The sequence below is a fragment of the Moesziomyces antarcticus genome (assembly GCF_000747765.1).
Source record: "Moesziomyces antarcticus DNA, scaffold: scaffold_v10004, strain JCM 10317, whole genome shotgun sequence".
Lineage (NCBI taxonomy): Eukaryota > Fungi > Basidiomycota > Ustilaginomycetes > Ustilaginales > Ustilaginaceae > Moesziomyces > Moesziomyces antarcticus.
In genome coordinates, this window is record NW_014639006.1 from 796,889 (window position 1) to 821,834 (window position 24,946).

At 60.3% G+C, this 24,946-nt stretch overlaps 7 protein-coding genes across 7 annotated transcripts; 1 reads left to right on the forward strand and 6 right to left on the reverse strand.

Annotated features, from left to right (window-relative positions):
• Nucleotides 1-1,050: 1,050 nt before the first annotated feature.
• Nucleotides 1,051-2,181, reverse strand: PAN0_004d2414 (proteasome endopeptidase complex, beta subunit; the record flags this gene model as incomplete). Its single annotated transcript, XM_014802358.1, has 1 exon — nt 1,051-2,181. One exon carries the CDS (start codon nt 2,179-2,181, stop codon nt 1,051-1,053), a length of 1,131 nt encoding a protein of 376 aa, XP_014657844.1.
• A 100-nt stretch (nt 2,182-2,281) lies between these two features.
• On the forward strand, nt 2,282-2,995 carry PAN0_004c2415 (splicing factor 3a subunit 2; the record flags this gene model as incomplete). Its single annotated transcript, XM_014802359.1, has 1 exon — nt 2,282-2,995. One exon carries the CDS (start codon nt 2,282-2,284, stop codon nt 2,993-2,995), a length of 714 nt encoding a protein of 237 aa, XP_014657845.1.
• Nucleotides 2,996-3,164: 169 nt separating this feature from the next.
• On the reverse strand, nt 3,165-7,841 carry PAN0_004d2416 (uncharacterized protein; the record flags this gene model as incomplete). The annotated part of the gene is made up of 1 exon (XM_014802360.1): nt 3,165-7,841. The coding sequence occupies one exon, from the start codon at nt 7,839-7,841 to the stop codon at nt 3,165-3,167; it is 4,677 nt and encodes a 1,558-aa protein (XP_014657846.1).
• A 459-nt stretch (nt 7,842-8,300) lies between these two features.
• On the reverse strand, nt 8,301-10,049 carry PAN0_004d2417 (endonuclease/exonuclease/phosphatase; the record flags this gene model as incomplete). The annotated part of the gene is made up of 1 exon (XM_014802361.1): nt 8,301-10,049. One exon carries the CDS (start codon nt 10,047-10,049, stop codon nt 8,301-8,303), a length of 1,749 nt encoding a protein of 582 aa, XP_014657847.1.
• A 428-nt stretch (nt 10,050-10,477) lies between these two features.
• PAN0_004d2418 (uncharacterized protein) lies at nt 10,478-12,489 on the reverse strand (the record flags this gene model as incomplete). Its single annotated transcript, XM_014802362.1, has 4 exons — nt 10,478-11,757; nt 12,021-12,112; nt 12,218-12,289; nt 12,398-12,489. The coding sequence occupies 4 exons, from the start codon at nt 12,487-12,489 to the stop codon at nt 10,478-10,480; spliced, it is 1,536 nt and encodes a 511-aa protein (XP_014657848.1).
• An 81-nt stretch (nt 12,490-12,570) lies between these two features.
• PAN0_004d2419 (uncharacterized protein) lies at nt 12,571-18,631 on the reverse strand (the record flags this gene model as incomplete). The annotated part of the gene is made up of 3 exons (XM_014802363.1): nt 12,571-12,875; nt 13,459-18,379; nt 18,503-18,631. The coding sequence occupies 3 exons, from the start codon at nt 18,629-18,631 to the stop codon at nt 12,571-12,573; spliced, it is 5,355 nt and encodes a 1,784-aa protein (XP_014657849.1).
• A 374-nt stretch (nt 18,632-19,005) lies between these two features.
• Nucleotides 19,006-24,442, reverse strand: PAN0_004d2420 (uncharacterized protein; the record flags this gene model as incomplete). Its single annotated transcript, XM_014802364.1, has 8 exons — nt 19,006-21,535; nt 21,655-22,175; nt 22,292-22,395; nt 22,580-23,072; nt 23,132-23,459; nt 23,635-23,789; nt 24,182-24,302; nt 24,432-24,442. The coding sequence occupies 8 exons, from the start codon at nt 24,440-24,442 to the stop codon at nt 19,006-19,008; spliced, it is 4,263 nt and encodes a 1,420-aa protein (XP_014657850.1).
• Nucleotides 24,443-24,946: the final 504 nt, after the last annotated feature.

Below are 24,946 nucleotides of genomic sequence, written 5' to 3' on the forward strand. Positions count from 1 at the left end.
AAGTCGCGCGGTGGCGTCGGGAGAGTTCCGCTGTGTCCAGCCGAGGACGATAGTGTGATCACGGTTTGGCGACGCAGCGGCGTCGTGTGGTTGCGAACCGAGCTCGTTCCTGCTACGCGCAGTTTCTGGGTTGCGACTGGTGTATGCTTCGGATGAACCGAATCGGCAGCGGAAGCGCAGGGCGTTCGGCCCTTGCAGATGCAATCAACTTCCGTCTCTTCCAACTCGCCACGCCAGAGCATGTTTCTGCTCGTGTCATTCGAATAAGCTCGGCGCTTGACAGTCACATCTCTGGGCAAATCATCGGAGGCGGCCCGGTGTGAAGCACAATACGACCACGACGAGAGCACATCCTGTTCGGCCGCAACTCGGCCGTCTTTCATCCGGTGCCTGTTGCCTGGCTTGCCCACGCTCCTCCGTCGTATCAACTCCAGGCACGAGGCAATTGTGGGCTCTCTCCTCGCGCTTTGCGGCTGGTCCGAAGCTTCCGTCGTCCCCACCACGACGAGGCGCGAAATATGTTGTGCCGTTTTGTGTGGCTGCGCCCTTTCGCACGCCTGCCTGCTTCATGAGCATTATTCGCTCCTCTGGGTGGTTGCACGTACGGCGTTGTGTGGGTGGCAAGCTGGTGTGCGGCAACGCAAGGAACCGACCGCCGATCTGTATTCACTAGCAGATCTGTCGCCACGCTTCGTGGCGACAACCGCACGCTGTTTCCTCGCAAAGCACCGCCCTGCCGCTCGCTCCTCGGATGCGTATACCGCGACCTTACTCAATCGGCCCTTGCCTGCTTCCGCCGGGAAAAGCTCGCATGCCTTCCGAATACGCGAACTCGCTCTCACAAGCCTTGACCGTCGCTGATATCTCGGTACACGGCCTGACCGATCGTCCCTGAAAAGAGCCACAGACCGCACGACCACAGCTCAAAGCAGAGGGAAAGCGATATATTGGTACATGGGAGACAAGCCGGGTGCGTGAGCGTGGGGAAAGGCAGTCGAGCATTCGTCTGCGTACAGATCGAGGTCGGAGCCAGATCGGGCGTGCCCGATCTTACTGCGTCTGGGGTCCGTATCCGCGCAGCATCTCGGCGAAGCCCCACGAGGTTGGCACACTGTACGGCTCCGAGATGTGGCATCCTTCCTTGGTAACCTTGGCGACACGGAACCTGTTGAGCGATCTTGCGTCGCGGTAGAAGAGCACCTTCATGCAGTTCTCGAGGATATCCTTGGCCTCCTCCTCGGTCAACGTGTCCTCGCGACCCTCGACCATCTTTCGCAGCAGAGGCTGCGCCAGGTGCAGACCGAAGCCCGTGGCGATGGTGCTGCTTGTGAACGTGGTGCCGAGCAGGTCGACGTAGCCCAGGAATGGTGTGCCGTCCTTGGGGTCCACGCCGCCGAGCACAAATGAGTTCCAGAGAGGGTTGATGTCGCTTCTCCTCTTGTACATGACACGCGCGAGGTAGGCGTAGATCTGCGCGGGTGTAAGCGTGTGTCCGTCGGCAGTGACCTCTTCGGATGTGATGAGCTTTCCCAGCATGTGCTGCACGTATTGCCAGTCGCTCATGTCGCCGCTCGCACCGATGAGCGTGTTCTGTCCAAACTGCGAGATGCGCGTGATGTCCATGAATCGTGCGAGCGAGCCGTACGAGGCGAGCGTGTCCGTGGCGAGCATAATGCCATCCTTGTACTTGAGTCCGAGCACCGACGTACCCGTCACGATCGGCTGCGACGTGTGCGAGGTGGGATCCGACGAAGATGATGCAGCCGCCGAGCTAAAAGACGGAGTGCCAAGGTTGGCGTACGCCGGGTTGGGGTTCGACGACCACGTCTGGCCAGGGTGAAAGTTGATCATGTCTCCCGATAATGTGTTGTTGATGCAGTGGTGTTGGAAAATGCGGCGACGTCGGCAGGTGATGATGATGAGCGTAGTACGATGAGCGGCTAGCAATGATGATGATGTCGAAGTGCGGTTGGCAAGAGGTGGCTCAAGCGCCTGCCTCTGGGCTTGCGTGTTCACGGCCTGGGCGCCTGAGAACGCGTTTCCACCCCATGTGGAGTGATCGTCGAAATCCACATCTGCTGAGCCTAACGCACGTGATTTTCGTTTGCACGTTTGTGTAGGTCCTCGACCTGACAAGAAGCGACAAAATCGAAAGATTCGGACATCGGAACTGCAAGTCATGGATTGGATTGCCCAGAGGTCCGTTTCCCTTGCTCCTTCTCATTCTACACCTTCTCGTCCCACATCCACACCACGACAGCACGCGGTCACGAGGCTGACGATGGACTTCTCGGGTCGAGCAGGTAACAAAGGTGGCGGTATCGCCGGAGCCTCCGAGAGCAATGTCGACCGACGCGATCGGCTGCGTAAGCTCGCGCTCGAGACGATCGACCTAGCCAAGGACCCTTACCTTCTCAAGAACCACCTGGGCGGCCTCGAGTGCCGACTCTGCTTGACGCTCCATACGAATGAGGGTAGCTATCTCGCCCATACTCAGGGCAAGAAGCATCAGACCAACCTTGCCAGACGTGCCGCCCGTGAAGCCAAGGAAAACGCGTACGACTCCAACAAGCTCATCACCGCCTCGGCCACAGAGGCCGTGCCGAAGAAGCAGTTTGTCAAGATCGGTCGACCGGGATACAAGGTGACCAAGGTGCGCGAGCCTTTGTTGGAAGGTGGCGAGGGAGGTCGACTCGGATTGCTGTTCCAGGTGTCTCTGCCAGAGATCAAGGAGGGTGTGGTGCCGATGCATCGCTTCATGGGCGCGTTTGAGCAGAAACAAGAGGCACCCGATCGAAACTACCAGTACCTCGTCGTCGCTGCAGAACCATACGAGACAATCGCATTCAAACTCCAATCCCGCGAAATCGACCGCAGAGATACAGGCCTAGTCACCTCGTCAGCACCAGCCACAAGACCAAGACCAGAACCCTCCACTTGGAGCCACTACGACCCGGATGGAAAGACCTTCTCCATCCAAGTCATGTTCAAGTAACTCAACATCGACGCATCCACAAGCTCGTCAACATACCCCTCGAGCCGACTGTCTTGGTCGGGCTCACACGCCATGGTCTTCTGCCATCTGTATTTGTACGCCACGCATCAAAACCATACTGTATTTGAAATGCATCTATCCCACCACCGCGAAGCCGAGACGAGCGCCGTTAGAAACTGACGAGCTTGGTCTGGCCCAGAGAGAGCCAGGAGGTGTAGGCGCGGATCTTGGCCTCGGAAGCAGTCAGGCCCGAAGGCACCGGTGCTGCTGACACGACTGCGGCTGCATTGGCGCCCGCTGAGAACTGCGAGCCCGGCGCACCCGTAGCCATCCCGGACTGAATCGCCGAGACGGCAACAGGGAAGGCGAGCTGACTGGCCGCGTTGGCATGGCTGACCAACACAGGGTCCACGGTCGAGTAGCGCACGAATCTGTCGACCGCCGCCGCCTTGCCACCGCTGACAGCCACGCCTTCTTCGTAGATCTGGATGTCTTTCTCGTCAATCAGATGGTGGTCCGTCAAGGCTGCTATCCTCTCGAGCGGCATCTGTGCGTCGGCACGACTAGCCTGTTCTGCGTCGTAAGCGGCATCCCCGCTACTCGGCCGCGCATACTCGTCGAGGAACTGCGTCGTGTAGAACGCGTACTCTGATTCCTCCTCTTCCGAGATGTGCGGATTGCACGCCTTGTTCAGCGCGGCTTCGATCGCCACGTTGGATCCAGCAACAGCAGGGCCGACGGGATTCACCGTCTGCCACCGACCGGCAAAGTTGAACGTGTGAGGATCGAAGCCCCCAAGGACAGCACCCGTTGATGGCACCGAAGCTCCACGCACCGGTCCTGCCGAGTCGCCGCCCCGTCGCACCTCCTCATGTTGGTGATCGCCTCCCTCGGACGACGCTATGCTGTACCTGTGACGCGACTTGTGCGACCCACGCCCGCCAAGACGCGGCGAGCCTCCGGGCTTGTTGATCGAGATCCATCGCCTCACGCCGCCGATGATGGCCTTGGAAGGCGGCAGTGCACTCGAAGCCGACCCCGCTGGTGACGACGAGAAATGCTGTCCGCTGTCGGGCGAGACGGGACTCTGTGCCTCGTTGACCATGGTTGCCGAACTCTGCGTCGCAAGACTCCGGGCGTCGCTCTCTACGCGCCGCAAATGCTGCTGCTGCGAGGTTCGATAAGCCGAAAGGTCCGCAGCGCCTCCACGCGGCTTGAAGGGACTCGGATACTCGACCATATAGCCGGCTTGATGCGGATTGAAAGTGCCCGACGACAGGCTCGAGTTAGAGGTGGAGCGGACATGGCGCGTCAGTTGAGCGGCTCCTCCGATCTGGCCGGCATACATGCTGAGAGCGCCTGCCGACTGGCTGTGTGGCATACCCAAGCCACCCGAGGCGTGCGACACTCCACCGTGCAGATGCGAATACTGGTGCACTGCAGTCATCTTGAAGGCGTGATGCCGGTTCAGATCCGTGAACAGGCTCGGGCGATAATACTCGGCCCAAAAGCCTGCATCTGCATTGGCGACTTGCCGCAGTCTCCGTTCGCGACTCTCGAGCGTCCCACGCGGCTGCAAGTGCAGGGGGTCGAACCAGTGCTGGTAGTGCGGCCTGAACGGAACGGCACGGACAACTTTCGCAGACTGCTCGTGGCCGTTCTCGGTGGTCTTCTTGGTCGAGACCGGAATGTTCTCGGGGAAGACGTGTGGGGAGAAATCCGGAGCCGCCGGGTCCACGCCGAGGAACAAGTTGATGGCTGCCTGCTTGTCCGCGTCGGCGAAGGAGTTGGCGTAGTAGCGCTTCATGCTTTCGAGCACGTCGCGCGAATGCGAGGTCCACTGGTTGATCTTTCGATACGTGTCGGTTGTGTGTGCTAGCGCAGAGCCGCCATATTGCATGGCGATCGTGTCGCCCAGGTCATGGTACATTTCCGTCAACATGTTGACCGCATCCGAGTCAAAGGGCAGGGAAGGGTCGTCGAGCAATCCAAGCGCGTGCAGCTGATGGCCGAAAGCCGCCTTGCCGATCACGAACTGAGCAGCGTTGGTCCTGTCGAGACAATCGACGCAGTTGACCCTGGCGACGCCCTCCTGCAGCAGAATCGTTTCCCTTCGAGGCGGATGACCTCTTGTCGTCGACTTTGGCCCGGCGTTCGAGCCTTCATAGCCGGATGGGTCCGCGTCCGGGCTGCCATGACTCTGCGACGCAGCGTGACTGCTCGTCTGCGCACGGAAAGCGCTGGGCTCTGGTCCAGAGTGGAAAAAGTGGGTGGTCTCAAGCGTCTCTTCGGCAATGTCCTCGAGAACGCCAATGACATCTTGACCGTGACTCTTGCTGGCGCGGCTCATGTCCCAGGCTATGTAGCGTATCTTCTTGCTCGTGGGGAGGAACTGGTTGAGATAGCTGATGCACTCGCCGAAGGTGCGCAGCAATTTGACCTCACGCTCCTGCTTCTCCTTGCTTTTGATGAGATTGAGGACGATCACGGGTGTGCCATAGCGATGGAAGAGCTCGTCAAAGTGCAGAGCTGCGGCTGAATAGTAGGGGTCGACGAGCGAGATCTCGATGGGAGGGCGAGGCGACATGTTGGTCGAGTCCTGCGTCCAGTAGACCGGAATGCTTCCTCTCATCATGACGTACGAAGTGTATCTTGGCGATGGATCGAGCGGTAGGTCTTCCAAATCCTCCTCGTCTGCGTGATCAACGCCATTCTCTCTGTGCTGTTTGATGGCGCGCCCCTTCTCCCTGCGTATCTGCGAGTCGAGCTTGGACGCGTCCTGTGTGCTCGCCTTTTCTCGTAAGCCCCTAGCGCGGATGAGATCCCCGCCGCGACGTGTGGCTGGAGAAGCTCGCGGCTTGCTTTCGCGGGGTTCGAATCGCTTGCGACCTGGTGCGAAAAAGGGTGTGGTGAGTGCCTCGCTGACGATCTGCTCGGTTTCGACGTCGTTGGCGACGTGTCCGCGCTCGTTGACGCCGCGCTTGAGGAAGCGCGCACCGGCAAAGTGTCGCGATCTTCGCGCGATAAGGGTTGTATAGACGGTGCGATTGAGCACGCTCAGCTTGGCTTGGTCGACGAAGCCATAGACGAGCGGAAGCACCCACTCGTTCCTTGGATCTTCATCTGGCTGCAGGTGTTCCGAGGCGCCAAAGGCAGGAAGGAGGAGGTGATGATTCCAAATGAACTTTTCGTTGTAGCCCCAGGCGGTGATGGGCTGCTTGGAGGGCGAAACGGAGCTTGCCTTCTCGAGCGGGTCACCAGGCGTTGAGGTGAGATTATCCTGCAAGGTCTTTGTGAGGTCGTAGGTATAGCTAAAGTAGAAGTTCTTGCTGAGGTCGACCTGTTTGAAGAGGTGGAGGAGACGGGCTTCCTCCTGCTCCATGAGCTTGGTGCGTCCCGGAAGGGAGGCGAGTACGGCTGGATGGCAGACGGGCAGGATGACGGTCTCGTCGCAATGGTAGATATAGTGGCCGCCGATCAAGGCGACGACGCTACGACGACTGATGAGAACCATGTAGTAGGTACTTGTGAAGCGGATGAAGCCTACGATGCCAAAGAAGCGGCCAACTTCCTGGAGTCCGCCGGTGGCACGGTTGCCTTCGCGGATCATCTCGAGAAGCTCGGCGACCTGAGTGCGAGAATAGACGACGCGGTCTGAAGTGACGTTGAGCTCCCAGTCTGCTGCTGCTGACGAAGATTTGGATTTGGAACTAGCCGCCTTGGAGTCTGTGGTGGTTTCAATGTGCCTCGAGCCAGGAGTAGAAGCGCCTCCGGCCGCCTTGGTCTCGGCGACGAGAGAGGCGGCGTTGCCATTTTTCGGTAGCGCCGCGACGCTTGATGTCTTGCCGAAGGCGGCATCGGTTTTGAGCGCAGCGTTGGCGGGGGTTGAGTTTGTACCGTCTCGGGGAGTCTGCATGGCATCGAGCATTCGTCGATTGAGCTTGCAGATCTGCGGATCATTGAGCGAGACATAAGGCTGCCCACGCGCGGAGCAGTCCGAGGCCGCGGCGTTGGCCTTTGCTGGTTTGGACGATTCGAGCCGAGTCTCAGCAGTCTTGACGTTCGAAGACGAAGGAGCACTCTGAGGCGCAGGGTCGATGTGGACAGAGACGGCGGGTGTCGCCGGCGTGCTGCTGGACGGTCCACTCGCCTCCCGAGGTTTTTCAGCTTCAGGCTGGGATTTGGTAAATATAGGAGCAGTGGGCGGGGTCCTGTCGACTTTGAGGATGCGGAAGCGGGTCTGACTGGTGTTGTAGGCGACCAGATAGAAGCGGGTCTTCGTTTCCCACAGAGTGAAGCGTTTGAGGTCGCCAATCCTTCCAGGCTCGGCTGCTTCGGCACGAGCGGCTGCGGCGGACGCTGCCGAAGGGCCCCAAGTGGAACCAGGCGTCAAGGTAGGGGTGGTATTGATGAAAGAAGATGCGGCCATGCTAGGTCTGGGCGGTGGTAGCATGGTTGGGCGTGATGCGGATAGTGATACGGCCGGGTCTGGAATGGAGTTGGTGACTTTGGCGCTGTTGGGAGCACGGACCTCTTTGGGAGGTGGGTGCGCATCTCGCACGGGGGCTTCTGTTGCTGCTGCTGCCTCTTCGCTTCCTTTGGGAGCAGAATCGATCTCCGGGGTATCTTCATAAGCTGGTGGGGGTTCATCTTGCGAGAGGGGTTTAGAGTCCGCAGGCTCCACTTTCTGAGGTGCAGCACCGTTGGCCGGCGCTAGGGATGGACCTTCCTTCTGCGTTGCGTTTCCATCCGTATACGGGGCTCTAGGTGGTGCTTGATCGGACTCGCCGTCTCCTTGCGATGGTGCGGCGACTGACCCGCTGTCCTTGGGAGCCTGCGTCGGCATGATGTCGGTGAGATCCGATTGTGTGTGGGTTGGTGCGTCCGGTCGCTTCAGTGGCATCGCAACATCGTGCAGCACGGATGCACTTTGGTGTTGATTAGGCTGACGGATCAGAGCCGATACTGTCGGTCGATGGAGCAGCGGCTCTGGTGATGCTTGGACAGATCAGCAAGATGGCAGGGTGATTCCATCTTTGGCTAGGGTGAGGAGGCGCGTGCCGCGTTGCCAAAGCAACACAGGGTCCAAAAATGCACGAGCGGTGCAGCGTGTGGGTGTGGAGGCTGAACGCCCAACGCAGCGGCGAGACGCGCCAGACTCTTCTCCGTCGGCTGCACCGAGGCTCACTCGTATAGATCACACGATGTTCTCACGACGCCTCGGATGGCATGCCTTTGACAAAGTGAACCTTGATACAAAGCCATGTAGTGGTCGGAAGTTCCGTGAATATAAAAAATGGGCTGTCTACAGCTCAATCTCCGCGCCAATGGCGATGTGGTCCGAGGCACAAACGCCCTTTCTAGGAACGCCCGGTTGAAGGGTCTCGGTGCGATGCGTGCGCAGCAGCCTTGTCACCGTGGGGTAGCTTGGAGCAGCGCGCGCTTCGGTCGACGTTTCCACCTTGGGCAGCATAAAGATGTAGTCGAGCGTAAGGCAGAAGAGGCTCGAAAAGATGGTCCACATGGGCTCGGTGCTGTCGCCCGTGTGGCAGTTGGGCGTCTCTGGCGTCCAGTCAGGGTCGTCCCAGCGCTCACGGCCTCGTTCGGGCGAGCCGAAAAAGTTGCCATCCTCCGAAGGGTCGCTCATGTGACCGTAGTGGAGGCCATACGCGGAGCCGAGGTGCGCAGATGTGGCCTCGCCAGAGTCTCCTTGCGCTCTGGCTGATCCTGGTCGAGGACGGCTGACATCGTGCAGCTGGAGCAGCTCGTCCATGGACAAGAGCGCATCTTCCTCAGTTGCTGCACGGCAGTTCTTGAGCATGCGGTCGTCAGGCTCACCGCCCTCCTCTTCCGCTTCCTCCTCCTCTCCCTCCCCCTCCTCGCCTTGCTCCTCCGCATCTTCCTCTGCGTTCTGCTGGTCTTGTTCCTCGACTGCAGCACTGTCGGTGCTCGGAGCGACAGACTTGGTGGAGGGAAGGTTACGGGCCACCTCCGTTGTGCCCTCAGCAAAGCCGACCGAGACGCCGCCCCTTTCCCTGCGTTCGTCGATGCTCTTGTGCACTACGCTGGACATCGACACTTCCCCGTGGCAGTGCGGCGTCAACTCGCGGCCTGCCAAAAGGTGGTAGGTCGCCGAGTGCGGTTGATCGTTGAAGTCGCCGGCGAGGATGCAGGGTGCGTCTTGCCACTCTGCTCCCAGCTCTTTGCGAAACTCGTGCAGCCTTCGCACCAGGATCCCAGACTGTCGCGCCCTTTCATAGGCATGCATGGGGTGCCAGAACAGATGCGTGGTTGCCACAATGATCCCCGGCTTGGCGCCAGCATCGCCAGTGGCAGAGTCGCGCAACGTGAGCGCCACGAACAGGCCTACGTTGCGGGTCACGCGCGAACATGCTGTTCGGATCGGCTCGGACGGTGCGGAGACACTTTCGGCATCAAGATCGATGGTCATGCGTTTGTGAGCGCTCTCGCCGAAGAGGTCGCGTCTCCAAGCCACGAGCAGGCCGTGCTGCTTCTGTCGGTATCCTTTCTCGTACACGTAGCTGAAGCCGTCCTTGTCGAGCGTCTCTCCATGCACGTCCATGCGGTCCACCTCCTGGAAGCATCCCACATCCCAGCCGTGTCCGGTGCGACTCGAGAATTCGGCCGTCAGCCCCACCGATCGATCCTTGAACTTGAGGCAGTCCGAGCCCGGGAAGAGCGTGCGGCGCACCAGCCCTTGCGCGAGGATGTTCCAGCTGACGACCCGCACCTTTTGCTTGGCCGATGCCGAGTTCTCTCTGGCTTGCGACACATGAGCCCAGTCTCGCGGGACAAAGAGCACATTGCCATGCTCGTCCAGATGTCCGTTTGGAATCTTGCCGTTGGCAGCAATTGCAGCCGCGAGCTCCGCTTCCTTGGCGACCTTGTCGGCGGCCTCCTTCTCCTTTTTGGCCGCACGCTCGCGGCGCTTGGCTTCGATCTCCTCGGGTGATGGACGCTTGTTCTGCTTGACCTTTTTACCGCCAGCTGCAGCGCCTTGACTCGAGCTCGAGGCAGAGACCGGCTCCGACATGTTGCGACAGGATGCAGATGCGATGTATGAGCGGGCTGAATGGCGGGTGCAGCGCGATGCAAGACTCGAGACAAGAGCGACCTTGAGTAGGTCACCAGCATGCATGTGATGGTGGAACCGACTTATCCAGCTCAAGTCATGCCGAAGGTTGGCTCGCCCCACCTCCACGCGGGGGAAGGCGATCACAACGCAGCTGGACGCCGCAAATTTAGCCGATGATTTCTTCGCATCCTCCACACGCCGCTTGGCAGGGTAAGCCGAATTCTATCCTCACGGACGTGCATGCTCTTCTACCTCTCGCCTGGAACCAGCTCACCAACCACGGCGGGCAACATCAATGCGGTGCTCAGGGCGGAGAAGAACACAACAGGCACATGAGAAAGCATATGGCACCGGTGAGAACGGGGATTGGGGCTACAATACAGGTTCTAGGATGAGGGCTCTGTGGGCTTCTTCACGCCCATCTCCTCGGGAGTGGGCTTGGGGAAAGGCACGTGCTCCTCGAGCGCCTCGTTGGCATCGGGCTTGTGCACATCTCCGTCCTGAGCGACAAAGGTACCTGCCTCGGGAAGTTTTGGGTCATCGGCTTTGAGCTTGTCACCTGCCGTGGGAAGTGTCTTCATGCCCATCTCTTCGGGAGCGGGTTTGGGAAAAGGCACATGCTCTTCCAGTGCTTCGTCGGCATCGGGCTTGTGCACATCTCCGTCCTGGGCAACAAAGGTACCTGCCTCGGGAAGTTTTCGATCATCGGCTCTGAGCTTGTCGGCAAGAGATCTGTTCCTCTTCTGGCGAGGCGCTGCGTCCGGGTTGCGAGAGCGGCGGGTGACGGGCGACCTGGCAGCTGCATCGGTGGCAGAGGCATCGACGATATAACCTCGGCTGTCGAAACGGGTCTCTTTGTTGAAGAGTTGCTTCTGATCGAGGCTCCTGACGGATTCCCACAGCGAGTTGAGGAACCTGGCGAAGCGGATGTAGGGGAAGGTGAATCCTCGCGGCACGACGAGCGCACGGAGCTCGTTGGCAATCCCCTTCTTCTTCTCTGGCGACGTTGATTCGGCGCGGTATTCTCTGAGCTGGACTTTGACCTGCTCGACGTTGTCCTTGGCGGGGTAAGGCGCTTGAATACCAACGTACGCAGGCAAACCGACGGTGAGGGTGCGCGACTGTGGATCGATCAGCATGACAGGGCTGAAAGCGCTGTGCCTGCCCTCGACCTCGACTTGTGCAGCGATCTCGGTGTTGAGACGTTTCAAGTGAAGCATCGAATTCACTTTAAAGGTGCGGTAAACGAACTCGGCGTTCTTCAGGGGACGATCGCCTTCCTCCGACTGATCGACTTCTAGGCGTCGAGGCAGCGTGAACGGGTCTCGCAATGGGCCCCACCTCCTGTTGGTGATCACAAATGGCAGCAAAGCAATCTCGTCGTCCGTGAGCCTTTCCACGAGCGCTTCGTGAGTCGTTTCGACGGGCTGATCCAGCAAATAGTTGATGAACTCAATTGAATGCGCCTCCTCGAAAGGCGCCTTTCCCCTGCGGAAGGTGTCTTCGTTGGCGCGCACGACCGAGATGGAGAGGCTGCGCGTGGCTGGTGCGACTCGAGCCACAGCGGGGACGCCGAGCCGTGCCGCCAGGCGAGAGGCGCCCATAGGAGCCAGCGCCCGCGTCGAAAGTCGAATTCCGGTCCTTGTAAGCATCACTATGTACTGGACTTGTATCACAAGCGTCTAAGGGAGGCAGAATGTGATGGAGGTGTTGCCGTGAGGATTGGTGCTCTCTGCAGAAAAGGCGTCGAAGTCTGATTGATGCAGGTGGAGGCTTTGCGCTCTGAAACCAGTCTTTTTTTCCATCCGGCCGGAAGCAGCTTTTTTTGCAAATGCGATCCGCAGCTGCAATTTTCGGGCTGCAGGACCAAAGAAAATTCATTGGGCGCAAAGCCTTTGACCTCTTCCTTCTTTCCTTCCAACCACAAACACGTCAAAACGCTGGACGGACCGCCGCGTTTGCTGTCGCTGTAAGCGGTGGCATCCGGTGGCAGGTTCGTCACATGCGGCGCAGCCCTCAGGCTTCGTTGCGACACCGGACGAACACGACTCCAACAGTCTGTCTGTCTATCACCAAGCCTTTTGGCCTCCTCCCCATCTTTACACCCAGAGAGACGTGCAAAGGACCGCTTTTGACCCGACCCGCCGCACCGTTGCTGGAGCGGCGACGGGTCTTCTTTTGCAGCCTTCTTCTTTCCGCTCGCGGCAAGGACATGCTGTAGGGAAAGTCCCCGGACACATCTTTTTAGGGAGAGACAGGCGGTGACATAGCTAGTATACGCCCGTGCCTCCGACGTGGTAACGCACGGATCCTCCGCCGTGGACATTAGACGCTGGCGTGCTCCGACCTTGGGTTTTTGCCTGCCACCACGAGCATGCTGCGAGGGAGGGATCGGCATGATCAGAGACCATAGCAGAGGCAAGCGACCGTCGCCGTAATGGTGCGGTTGGTGACCAATGGCCATCCTGCTTCCCTCCTCTCAATGCGTGCTTGGGGTGCGCTCTTTAAGGCGCCCGTGGCGTGGGTTGCCAGCGTTGTTCGACCGTTCGCTGGCGGGCTTCTGGAGATCGTCGGACTGTCTGCCTTGTGCGGGCAGTTGTGCTCGGGTGTTGTCGGCATGGTTCATTTTCGTCATGGTCTTCTCCGTCGTTGTCAGCTTGGCGGTGGTGGTTGCAGCGAGGACGGGCTGTGGTGCAGGACCGGTTCTGGGCGCTGCCGCGTTTCGACGTGGCGGCGATGTCGAGGAGGATCGACAGTTGCCACCGATCTGGTTGCTTCTCGGTGCTGGCAGCAGTTGGGTTTACAGGCGCCACGATACGAGCGTCTGTAGCTCCGACCCAGTTGCTGCCACCCGAGAGGCGGCTGGACCGGCAGGTTGACTGTCGTATCCGTCGATCCGATTTCCTGGACCGGCTTCGGCACACAGTCTGGTTCGCCCGGTCACCAGCTATCCGCCAGGTGTGCAGCGGCACATCCCGTCCGCTGTGCTTTCGCGCGGCGTGGCGATGCCCATCCCAGCCTGGCTGCTGTGGAGCCTTTTGATCTCGTTCGTCATCTTACTGATAGTTATGCGGTCGCCTTCCTCGCCGAGGAAGGTAACTCAACGGGGCTTACTCTTGCATCGTCTCTCTCCCCTTCTTTTCGAACTTCGATTTCGGCCTCGATATCACGGCTTCAACAGCCAGTAGTTTTCTTCCCACTTTGTTTCTTTCATGCATCGCAACATCGATACCCGCACAACAATCACTGCACACCATTTGTCCACACACATGCACGTGGCGTGTTCGAGGAGACCTTGAGGGCTGTCTCGGCTGCAGTTCCTGAGTGTTGGGGGGCGAGAATACACGAGCGTGATTTTACGACGGACGGGGCGTGGGTGGACGAGGCTGAGTGGGGCTTGCCTGATTCGACGCTGATCCCTGCTGCTGGTTCTTGTGGTTCTGGGCGGCTAAGGCCTGGATGGCCTGGTTGAGGATCTGCTGTGGGGGTCTGTTCTGGCCTTGCGGTCGTGCCTGCGTCGCACCAGCCATGGGTTGGGCGCCTTGAACCTGCTGCTGCTGAGCCTGCTTGTACAGCTGAATCGCCAGTCCGTTGATCTGCTCGGGCGACAAATTCGACGACGCCAACGAAATCGCCAGCTGCTGTTGCAGCGCCTGAATCGTCGCCGGCATCCCAGCCGCGGTATTGGCATTGCCATTGTTGGCATTGGCAGGCCGTGCTTGCTGCTGAGCCTTTGGCCCTGACCCGGTCGGAACGGCAGGAGGTCGTTGCTGAATCCCGTTGGCGCCCGGTCGAACCACGAACTGCTGCGCTTGGCCGGCTTGGGGCGGACGCATTTGGGCTTGGGCCTGCACCTGCGCCGCCTGTCGCTGCTGCTGCTGGTACATCTGTAGAGCTGCCGCCTGCGCCTGTGCCTGTGCCTGGGCCTGCATGTTGGGCGGCCTCGCCTGGTTGGCTTGCATCGCATTCGCCTGCTGCTGCTGCTGCTGTTGTTGCTGCTGCATCAGCTGAAACTGCGCCTGAGCCTGCGCGTTGGGCAGCTGGAATGCCATCCCTTGCGCGCCTGCCGCGTTGCCCTGAACGCCCTGCTGCGCGGCAGCAACCGCTGCCAACTGATTTCGCAACTGCTGCTGCTGCGCTGCCGCCGTCGCCGCTGCCAACTGCGCGTGGTACTGCTGCTGCTGTTGCGGCGTGAGCGTAGCAAGCTGCTGCTGCGTCAGCGGTCCTACCGCCGGCCGAACCTGACCCATTCCAGCCGAATGGCCCAGCTGCTGGTTCTGCTGTTGCTGCCTCTGCTGCTGCTGGATCTGCGCGTACAGGTTCTGCATCTGCGCAGCCTGGGTCGCTTGGAACTGCGACTGCAGCTGAGCTGGGACCTGCTGTTGCTGCTGTTGCTGCCCCTGCTGGGTCTGCGGCACCTGCACGGCTTGTGCGACTTGACCCGGCTGAGCTTGCTGCTGCGGCTGCTGCGCCTGGAGTTGGCCCGCAGCTTTCTGCTGCACCTGTCCGAGCTGCCCGGGCTGCGGCAGAGCTGTGCTGCCAGGAGGCAGGCTCAGCGCCGCCGGTCCATTGGTACCTGCGCCCGCGACCGCATTGGCGGGCTTGCCAGGCTGCGCCGACGAGGTAGCTGCTGCGGCCCCTGCGCCGCCCGACTGCTGCGCCGCCATCCGCTGTGCCTGCGCTTGCTGCGCCAAGAGCCGCTGCTGTTGCTGCTGCTGCTGTTGGAATGCCAGCTGCGCACGCTGCTGCTCGTAATACTGTCGCAGCGCCGCCTGGTCCCGCTCCGCTTTCAGTGCGCTGAGCGATTGCGGGGTGATGGCCGGCCCCGCCTTGATCTGCGCATGCGTCTCGTGCGTGTTGAGGTTGACCTTCTTGGTCTGCTGCGTCTGCTGTGCCTGCTTGCTCGCCTCGCGTCGCTTGGCCGACTTGCGCATGACCTCCATCAGATTGCTTCGACGCAGCTTCCTCTTGGATCCGTCGTGCTTGCCTCCCACCTTCTTGCCTTGCTTGTCGCGCTTCAAAGCTGATGCGTCGTCTTTTCCATCACCCTTCTTGTCGGTCTCGGCGGCGGCGGGAAGTTGAGGAGGACCCGGCGGCGGTTTGCCTTCGTCGGCTGCCTGCTGAATGCGTTTGCAACGGTCATAGCAATCCCAAGGCTCGCGCTTGTCGGTCGCGGTGTTGAGGCGCGTCGAGTTGAACAGGTCGGCGACGAGCGACCAGTTGTTGTGGTACTGCTTGGCGAGCGTCATGAGGTAGCTGTCCTCGTCCGTGGTCCACATGAATAGCGCCGCTCGCGCATCGGGCTGAGCGGGCTCGGGGGGCACGCCCGACGCTGCATTGGCCGTCTCTTTGGACGCACGGTTGTTCTTGCGCGCGAACAACAGCGAGCCAGGCAAGGGTGGCAGCCCCGTGTCAGCACCGTCGGCCACACCGCGCAGAGGGTCGGACTGCTCGGCAGCCACGATCCAGTCGCTGTCGGGCAGCCATCGTCCGTCCGCCCGGTTCTTCGAGGGCTCGAGCGTGCTGACAAGAAGAGGGCGAGAGTCGAGCAGCTTGGTCACGTGCGTCAAGCGAGGCGGCTGGTTCAGACTGCCCTCGTCCCACCTTCGATCGCTCTTGCTGCTGGGATCGGGGAGCGAGACTCCGCCGTACAGCGGCAGCTCGGGGAACATCTTGCTGAACGAGAGAGCATCGGGCTCGAGCAAGTCAGCGGTGGTGGACAGATCTCCCACTTCGATCCCGAGAAGCGCAGCCGCAGCTTCGGGATCCAGGGATTCGAGGAGGGCCGCGGGCGAGACGATCGTTGTTGTGACGTTGGTGGAGAAGATCGGAGCACGAAGAGTAGCCAGTAGCTGCTGCGGCAATTCTGCCGCGAGTGTGGTCTCTGCCAGTTTCGGGTCGGAACGTAGAGCGCGAGGTGCTTTCTCGGCGGCGCTGTCCGCCGCTTCGGCAGGTGGGTCCACAGTTGAAGTTGCTGTTGCAGGTTGACTTTGCTGAGGATCGACGCTTAGGGCAGGCATTGGCTGTGACTGGCCCAGCGGCTCGCGGACGACTTCGACCTCTGGCGCCTTGGAGGGCTCGCCCGACACGAGCGCTGCCGTGGCAGCTTCGACGTCGTCTGCATCTGCGTCTGCGTCGTCATCTCCATCGGCGTCCATTGCTTCCGCACGTAGAGACGCGGCCTGATCCGCGGTCTCAACCGCGTCTTCGACAGCCTCGGTGAGGGCGCCATCGGCCTCTTCATCAGCTTCCATCGTGACATCCGCGATATCTCCGCCCGACGCCTTTGACTTGGTGAGCTGGGCCTTGTGCTCGCTTGTGGACAGATCTTCGGGCTGCGCTTGATCTGGAGCATCGGCGTCCTGCATCTCCGAGTCCTGGCTGGCCTCCGCAATGGGCTGAGCAGGGCTAGAAGCGTCCGCATCGGCGCGTTCCTGGGTGCCAGCGTGTTGTTCGACGTTGTCCGACACAGTTCGACGACGGTAGGGACGATGTACCGGGACACAAAAGGAAGCACGCTCTGTGACTGTGCGTGCGCGGTGCCAGGCTGCGATCTCGTGGGCGAGCTGGAATGCGACAGCCATCTTCCAGCGTCTCTCCTCGCGGAAATCGGTCTGAAGCCACTTCATCTCCTCTAAGAGGTGGTCCCAATGCGCCTTGCGTACGACTGGGCCCTTTTGCTTCTTTGGCTGTCGGAAGCTCCACTCGCCCTGTGCCTTGAGCTTTTCGATCCTCGCCATGGCGCGGACGAAGCGCTGCTCGTTGAAGGCGACCTTCCAGTCGGTTGTCAACAAGCACTTGTCGGCCTTGCCCACCATTCCTGCTCCGGGCGACGCGCGTGCGCGCACGTACCATCGATACAGGTCGGCCTGGCCGGACCCGGCAGGCCCGATCTTGGCGGCGGCAACGCTCGAGTACGAGTTGGCATTTGAGTGGCCCGTCATGCTTGCCACTTTTCGACCACTGCGATGGTGGATGGCGCCGCCGCCAACGCCAGCTCCGGTGATGCGACGAGTGGGATCTGGAGGGAGAGGACGGAGCGATGCAGCGTACGTGACGGATAGCGGATTTGGCGCGAGTACCTGCAAGGTAGGGTGAAGCTGGGGTTCGGCGACGTCTTCAGGCATGGTAGGGACCACCATTGGCGAAGGCGGGATGCGCAGCCCGGTGGATTGGGTGGTGGCGTTGCGGGAAAGGCCGGGCACTGGAGAGACCGCCTTCTCCAGCGCGCTGCTGGCCTTTTTAGACGGCGACTCCGTCTTATCGGCGGATTCCACCTTGATGATCGTGGAGGTGACATCGGCGTCCTTGTCGACAGAGGTGGAAGGGAGAGGTCCTGATGCAGGTGCTATTGCGGTAAGGGCACCGGAAACGACTGGAGCAATCGGTGTGGTGGATTCGATGACAAAGCTCGGGACTTGACCGGGCTGCAAAGGAGCAACGCGAACGCCTTGGCTGTCTGCCGTGGTGATGGTGAGCGGCTTGATCTTTGCCACACCCTCGGCGATCGCTCGAGTCTGAACCGCAGCTGCAGCACGGGCTACGGCCTGGCTGCGATGCAGGGCTGCTTCCCTCTGATGCTCGTTTTCCTTCTGCTTTTCACGTGACGTTTCGCCAGTAGGTGGTGCAGTCGCGCTCGTAGGAGTTGGAGGAGGTGCAACTTCAACTGGTCCCGTTTTGAGTTCGCGGGATACGAGCTGTCGGATAGCTTCTGGTCCCTTCAGAGCGTGATCCTGGATGGAGACCTGCTTTTCGAGCGTGAGGCGATGTCGAGTCAGGAACGATTTGAACTCTTCGCGAGTGTCGTCCTCTGCGATCTCCATGCTCTGCCCAAGCTTCCAGGGGCTCCCTGCCACGTCCTCCTTGTCGAAGTTCTCCGACATGAACAGCATCTCCCGCAGGCTTGCTCGGTGAGACGACTCGAGGTCTTTCAATTGCTGTTGGCGCTGTTCGAGGAAGGCGGCTCTGAGGTCGTCCAGCGTGACCATGCTCGTAGATGCGAGTGCATTCCATTCGTTCGGATCAAGCAGAGTGGCGGAAAGAGCGACGGTGGCTGCAGCTGCTATCGAGGCTGGATGGTTCGCCGTGACATGCTGGGGCTGTAGCTGAGGCGGTATTTGTTGTGGTTGCTGCTGCTGCTTCTGCGGCGTTGTTGGTGCCTTTTGTTGGTCCGACGCGCTCGTCTGAGCAGGCTGGACTGCGGTGGAAGTGCTCGGTGCTGTAGCCGGCGCAGCTGGCGCCGGCAGCGTTAGCGACGGCACCGAATCGGAACTCATCACGTCGATTCCCTAGCCGCGATGCCGCGTGAATCGATGCGCTTGAGCTGGTGTCGACCAGACGACTGAGGGCGTCCCAAGACGATGGTAGGACGAGTGGACGCGTCCGAGCCTGCGCTGGCCTGTTCCAAAGACTTCGAGATCGAACAGGGCCGGATGCAAGGCTGCAGCGTCGAGAGATCGGGCAGGATGATGGTAGTAGGAAGCGCGTGCGATCGCATCCATGTTTTCCTCCTCCAACGCCGACACTCGACGATTCGCCATTCTCGCCCGAAAAAAATATTGTTTCAATAGCCGATCACGGTGTAACAGACCAAACCGCTGAAAAATCCTCGCGCTGTTGGACCGCGGTCCGAGACTCTTCACGGTGACAGCATTCTCCACCGATTCATAGCGGTAGCACATGATGTGAAGGAGTCTTGGCAGCACAAAACGACAAACACGGAACCAACAAGCGAGACGGACGATACAGTAGCATACGGATGTTTGCGACGACAATGCGAATATTCTTACAATGGGACCGAGAAGACGCTGCTGCGCTGGAACCATGTCGAGAGGGGTCTAAGGAGGGATGCAATGCGAGACTGGAGAGCGGCACTGACATTTTGAGCGCGAAGCTGCAGCGACGCGAGAACACTTCAAGAGGGGGGCCGGGTGAGCAGCACTCGTTCGAGTCCCAGGCCGCCCGTGACTTGGCCATCCGCCGTATCCTGACCACCGTGCCCATCGCGGTATTGGTGGTGGAACGCATCCCCCTGGGATGTCCCAGGTCGCGATGAGAAGGCTTGATCTTCACCTGGCGCACTGCGGCTCTTCTCCTGTGCGGCGTTCGAAGACCACGACTGAGCATCGTGGGGCATCGCCATGCCAGGATCAGGATGCATGTATGCATGCGTGGTATTATGAGCATCCTGTCCCTGGCGGTCTGCGGGCTGGCGCTGCAGATGCGCATGCCCCTGCGACAAGTGGGTGGCAGGATGCGCATAGAGAGCCGAGGATCCTTGAACGTCTCCAGCAAGGCGGCCGTACGAGTCGAGACCAGCTGCCGCGTCGCCAGCATGTGATTGCAGCGTTCGGTGCGTGTGCGGATATGGAGTCGTTGGGTCCGAGTGGACTTGCAAGGCGTCCACTGGCGCTGCCCTGACCACACCGGCCGAGTCGAGATCGCCCACGTATCCACCCTCCCCAGCGCGCGAAAGCGGCCGCGACAGGTAGCTCGCGTCTTCGAGGCGAGTAGCAGTCGGTGGTCGCCCACCGTCTGCGAGCTCTTCGATGTGACCAGTCGTGGGCGCCGGTGCGTTGTCAACGTACGAGTGACGACTGTCATGAGATGAGCTCGTATTTGGCGGCGAGCCGGCGAACCGACCATAGACAGGCCCTCCCAGATTGACGGGACTGTGAACCGGGATCGCTGTCAGCCCTTGACTGGTCGCAGGCGGCTGCTGGACGTTGTGCATGAAGGGTGCCGCGTGACTCGGCTGGTTCGAATCCCAGCTGCCCCGACCCATGCGGGAGGAGAAGTGGAAGATGTCGCTCGGCTCCTGCTTGACACCCATCATTTCTGCTCGAACGTGCACCAGGTTGGACTCGCCAAGGTAGCCAGTGTGGTCACGGCCAGGCTGACTGGGCACAATCGGCATCAGATGGCTGGCATGAAAGGGAGGCTGGAGACGACCCTGCTGTTGGAACTCCTCGGCCGAAGTGGCTTGCGGTCCGAGTTGACCCATGTGGGCGCCGCTGCCCTGGTTGCTGCCGTGCTCAGCCGGGTTCATGCCGAAGAATGCAGCGTCCTGGCGGGGCATACCGAACGAGGCTTGCTCGGACGCGTAGAAAGGCTCGGCTTCAACGTAGCCTCGGGACTGGCCCAGGAGCGCCCGACGGCCAGGTGGCGAGATTGGATTGTGGTCCATCCCTTGCGGATATGGAAGCGGGGTCATGATGCCGTTGCCGAATGTCGTTGGCTGCCCATATGGCTCGTACCTTGAATTGGCGCGCCTCCGCGGAGCATCAGACAAGCGACGATTCCGAGACTGTGCCGATGCTGTCGACATGGGCAAGGTCGCGGACATTGGCAGAATCCCATCGCCGCCGATTTGGTGAGGGTGGCGGTGGCTGTAAAGGTCGAAGGACGCAGCTTCCACGGCTTCCGAAGACGTGTACATGGTCATTGAGCGACTGTTGCTTCGACCCATGCCTTCATGCCGCGCCTCTGACCCCGACGAGTAGCTCTCGTTGCCGCTGCTGACGTGACCGGAAGCGCGCATCGAGGCATCGGTCGACTCGGCCACGTACCGAGGCATGCCATCTGGACCGAGCTCGACGATGGGAGGATAGCGAAAGTTGCTCTTGTTGAGGAAGATCGGCGAGATGCACAAGGCGGCGATCTCGGGCAGATTCGAGGGGATCGTGAGGCGTTGGTTGTGCACATCGTCGACCCTGTAGTACGAGATGAGATGCTGTGTCGAGCCTTCCACCTGTATCGAGATTGTTTTTTTGCACAGACCGTCGCGAACAAAGGGATAGCTGCTTGTGAGACTGCCGACAATCGTGCGATCCAGCTCCGCCTCCCTCTTTGCGTTGGACGACGAGGCGGCGGTGGCGGCATCGTCCATCAAACCCACCATTCCCGCTGCTTGCGCATGTCCTCGCGCGTATGCGGAAGGGTGTTGTTGTCCGTGATTGGAGAAAAAGCCATCATGTCCGGAATAGACTGCATTCGAGGACGACCCGCCGCCGTGCAGCGAAGGATAGCTGCCACCTTCCTGCTTGTACTGCATTGTCGGTGCATCCGAGTCGATCGCATTCGGCATCAGCGTCAGCGGAACAGAACGCACCGAGGAGTGCGATGGGTCAAGACCGGTGCTCCCAGCAAAAGACGATCCGTGCATCATGGCTGCGTTGGAGGTGGAGAAGGCTGGTTGATCCGGCGCAGGCTTTGGATCCTTCTTCTCGACCTCGCGGTAGACAAGAAAGTTGTTGAGTATGCGACTGGGACTCCAGATCATGCCGTCCGTCCATCGCTTGATGCTTGACTCGACTTCGTCGAACACGAAGATGGTCCCGCTCGTGATCATCTTGCGCTCATCGTCGCGCAGCCGTCTCGTGATCTTGGGCATGAGGCCGCGTCGGACCGCCTCAAAGATGAGCAATGCATCTCTGGTCGAATGACTGTTTGGAGTTGTCAAAAGAAGATGTCAAGAGTGTCGATAGATGCGGCGGCGGGCAGGTCAGCAGCGTTTCCTGGTTCGTATCAAGTCGAGAGGCAGAGTACCGAAGCGTGCACTCACACATAGCCATGGAATGTTGCAACTTGCTGTGAACCCATTTCGGCGTTGAGTTTTGGATGTGGGCGCGCGATGTTCTTGTTGGCCGCTTGCTTAGGAGCGATGGAGATGGGGCGAAGATCGAGCAGTGGGTGGACGAGTGCGGATTGCGATGTCTCTCCCGCGTAGATATGATCCTCTCGAGCGACGTTCAGTAGATTGGCTAGCCGCAAGGCGATTGTCCAAGCAGACCGAGAAGTGCAGGGAAACCGTTGGCGCAGACGTTGTCCAGCAACCGTCGGCTTCGCCTTGGCCAGTGGTGGCTTCGGAGGTTTTGGGCGGCAGAATCGTGCGTAGAACCGGATCCGCGGAGAGGCGACGGTGACAGGAGCAATGCAGGCTCCCACAGCACCGGGCAACCGATATATCGAGGTCGAGCTGAAACCTTGTGCAGGACAAGCTCGTCGAAGCAGGGGATGGAGGGGAAGCCGAGGCAAAGAGGAAGCCGACGGAGCGGAGGAGGGAAGGATGGGCAGAGGCTTGGACTAGGCGGGCGAGGGCAGCCGTCGTAGGGGGACCCAGGCGAGTGGGACCAGCAGCAAAAGATTGGCGACAACAACAGGAAGTGCTTTGCCGTCCGGGGGATCTTTGAGTACTGTACCGCTGCGTTGGGTCTATCTCCGAGTTCGAGAGCCAAGCCGCTGCTGCTGAGTTGGCCGGGAGACGGCTCTGCACTCGAGCGCCAAGACAAGGACGGCAGGTGTACTGAAATCCGTGTCCTAGCGGTGCCGTGGCAGTGCCGAGCGGTCCGAGATTGATGACGCTGCGGACGAGAGAGCCGCCTCCGTGCGGCAGCGCGTGTGCCAGAACAAGGTTGCGCAACACAAGCTTAAGGATATTTCGTGTCAGAGGTTGCAATGCCAGCCTGTAATTGGCTCTGGGGTCGTACGGGGTCCTCGGACAACCGAGCTCGAGATCCAGCTATTGCACGACCGTTTCTGTGTGTGACCTGATCCGTTGACGAGGCCAGGGCAAGGGGCGAAGCGATGTCCAAGGAGGCAGCTTGACAAGGATGCCGCGATTGGGGATCGATTGCGGATCAGCTGAAGTGCGTCTGAGGTGACGGCCGCGTTCTCACGACGCTCCACTCGGCGTTCGGAGCGATCTATCCGGAGTTGTACGCGCCGCTGCCGACGGAGGTGGCAGGCAACACTGTTGCGAGACGAGGGGCCAGGTGTTGGAGGCATGCAATGGGGCGCAGGAAGAACAGGGGACTCGCGAGTCGCTTCGCCGCACGAAATCTGAGGCGATGCGTTCGGCTTCTTCGGAAAATTGGCGATATGAAGTGTCGATGTGCAGATTGTAATATATCCGAGTGACCGGCCTTGTCCGCTTCGCGGAGACGTGTGAGGGGCAGCCGGGTCGGCAATGGTCTGTGCAAGCTGCAGCCGTAAGAAAGGAGGTTATGCAGTGGGCGAACCTTAAACTTGTGGCTACTGACGCGTGCAAGCATGCGTGATCGATGCGCGGGTGCGTCCGAGAGGAGATAGAATGCAGCTGCACGCAACGGTCGTCCGAGCAATTGACGAGCTTCGTCACGGATGCGGCTGAAGATGCGCAGGATGTGATGCCGCCTTGAATCCGTCGGGAGGGGTGGGGGGATATTGGGCTCTCTTGAGGAGCCAAGGACCGAGTTGCACGCGTCGGTCCGCAGTGCGTCGCGAAGAAGGTGGCTGGGTGGGACCGCGTGGAAGCAGGGCAGTCGATGCTGATGGAGTGCAGTGGGCTGCGGCCCAGAACCGGGAATTCGAAGGACGGTGGAAAGGAGGCTGACCGACCAGTGCCGAGGCTGAAAGGGGAGAGGGAGCGCGAGAGCGACTGGGAGGGGGAGAGAGTTAAAGTTCAGGCGGTACAACCTTGTGTGATGAAATGAAGTTGGCTCTGTGGGCGAATCGCGTGTGAACCGTCGGAGTGGATCGCAGCGTGCAAGGCGCTTGCTCGTACGCCGGTCGAGGCGATTGTCGTGTCGCTGCGGCCCCTTTGTACTTGCTGTTGGGGGGTGCCGAAGGTGATATGAAAGAAGACGCCGTCGACGCGATGCTTGGCAAAGCGAGACGCCTGACCAAGCCTGCGAGTTCGAGTTCGAGCGCAAGGCAGGACTAAGTGGCAGCAGGGCAGGTCGACGCAGCAATAGAAACGTCGAAGCTAAGCAGCGTAGTCCCTAGGTGACGTCCAAACTTCGCAGACCGTCGGGAGGCCAGGCTGCCGTTGGATGGCAGAGAACGGGTCGGAAGCGAAGAAGACGCTCGAGGTGGGGGATGGCTCGATGGAGCAAGGTTATGCTACAGTGCAAGATGCTTCTGCAGATGCGCGTGCTGCGGCGGGACTGCGAAGGACAAGAATGGGGAGTCGATGTTGTCAGCAGCGTGCGAAGCGGGCGAGGTACGCTTGGCGAATCTCGACGAGAACGTGCAGCGCCATGTGCCTCTCGTCTTTCCCGTGGCAGAGCGGAAAAGGGCTTTCCGGCATGCAACCTTGCCGACTGACTTACGAGGCAGACGATGAATCCGAAAGAAGAAGAAGACGAGCGCGTCCGAACCTTGGCGCTTGCCTTGCAGAAGCCTGGCTGCGAATGGTCCGGGATGGCGACGTGGGCGAATGTATGGCCGGAGCTAGTAGTTTGATCCAAAAACCGGCGTTGATCTGGCACGAAACGTTCCGGGTTGTGCTCGTGTGGCGTAGCAAAGTTGTGGACCGAGTGCCTGCGTCGAATAGGGAACCGCGGACATGAGCACGTCTACGAAGAGTCCATGATGTGAAGTGGAATGGGCGAGGTGTTGCGAGGGCGATGCGTAATCGAGAGTCGGAGACGGATGCAAATGAAGATTGAAGATGCAGCAAATAAGCAGACGCCAAGAGGTTGTTGCCGATAGATATGGGCAGCCGAGATTGAATCACTGGACCGGCGACGTCACAGACCAGCAACGAACGAGCGAGCGCACCAAAACAGAGACACCGGGCGATTGGGAGTAGCTAGGAATGGGGCCGAAGTTGGCGAGCAATGGCAGATGCTGGCGAGTCCAAAGCGGGCCGGAAGCGGAGAGATGGTGTAGGCGGCAATTGCGCTTTCGAGGAGAAGGGGTCGAGAAGGGCCAGCCGGAGCAGTCAGAGATGTGATGGTGTCGTGCTCGACTCGCTCGGATGGGATGTCGAGGGGGAGTGACGGTTGAGGGCAAAGCCAAGCAAAGTGGGCAAGCCGCCGTGGCTTGTTGTGATGATGGACGGGCAGCCAACAACGCTTTCGGACGCGGAAGCG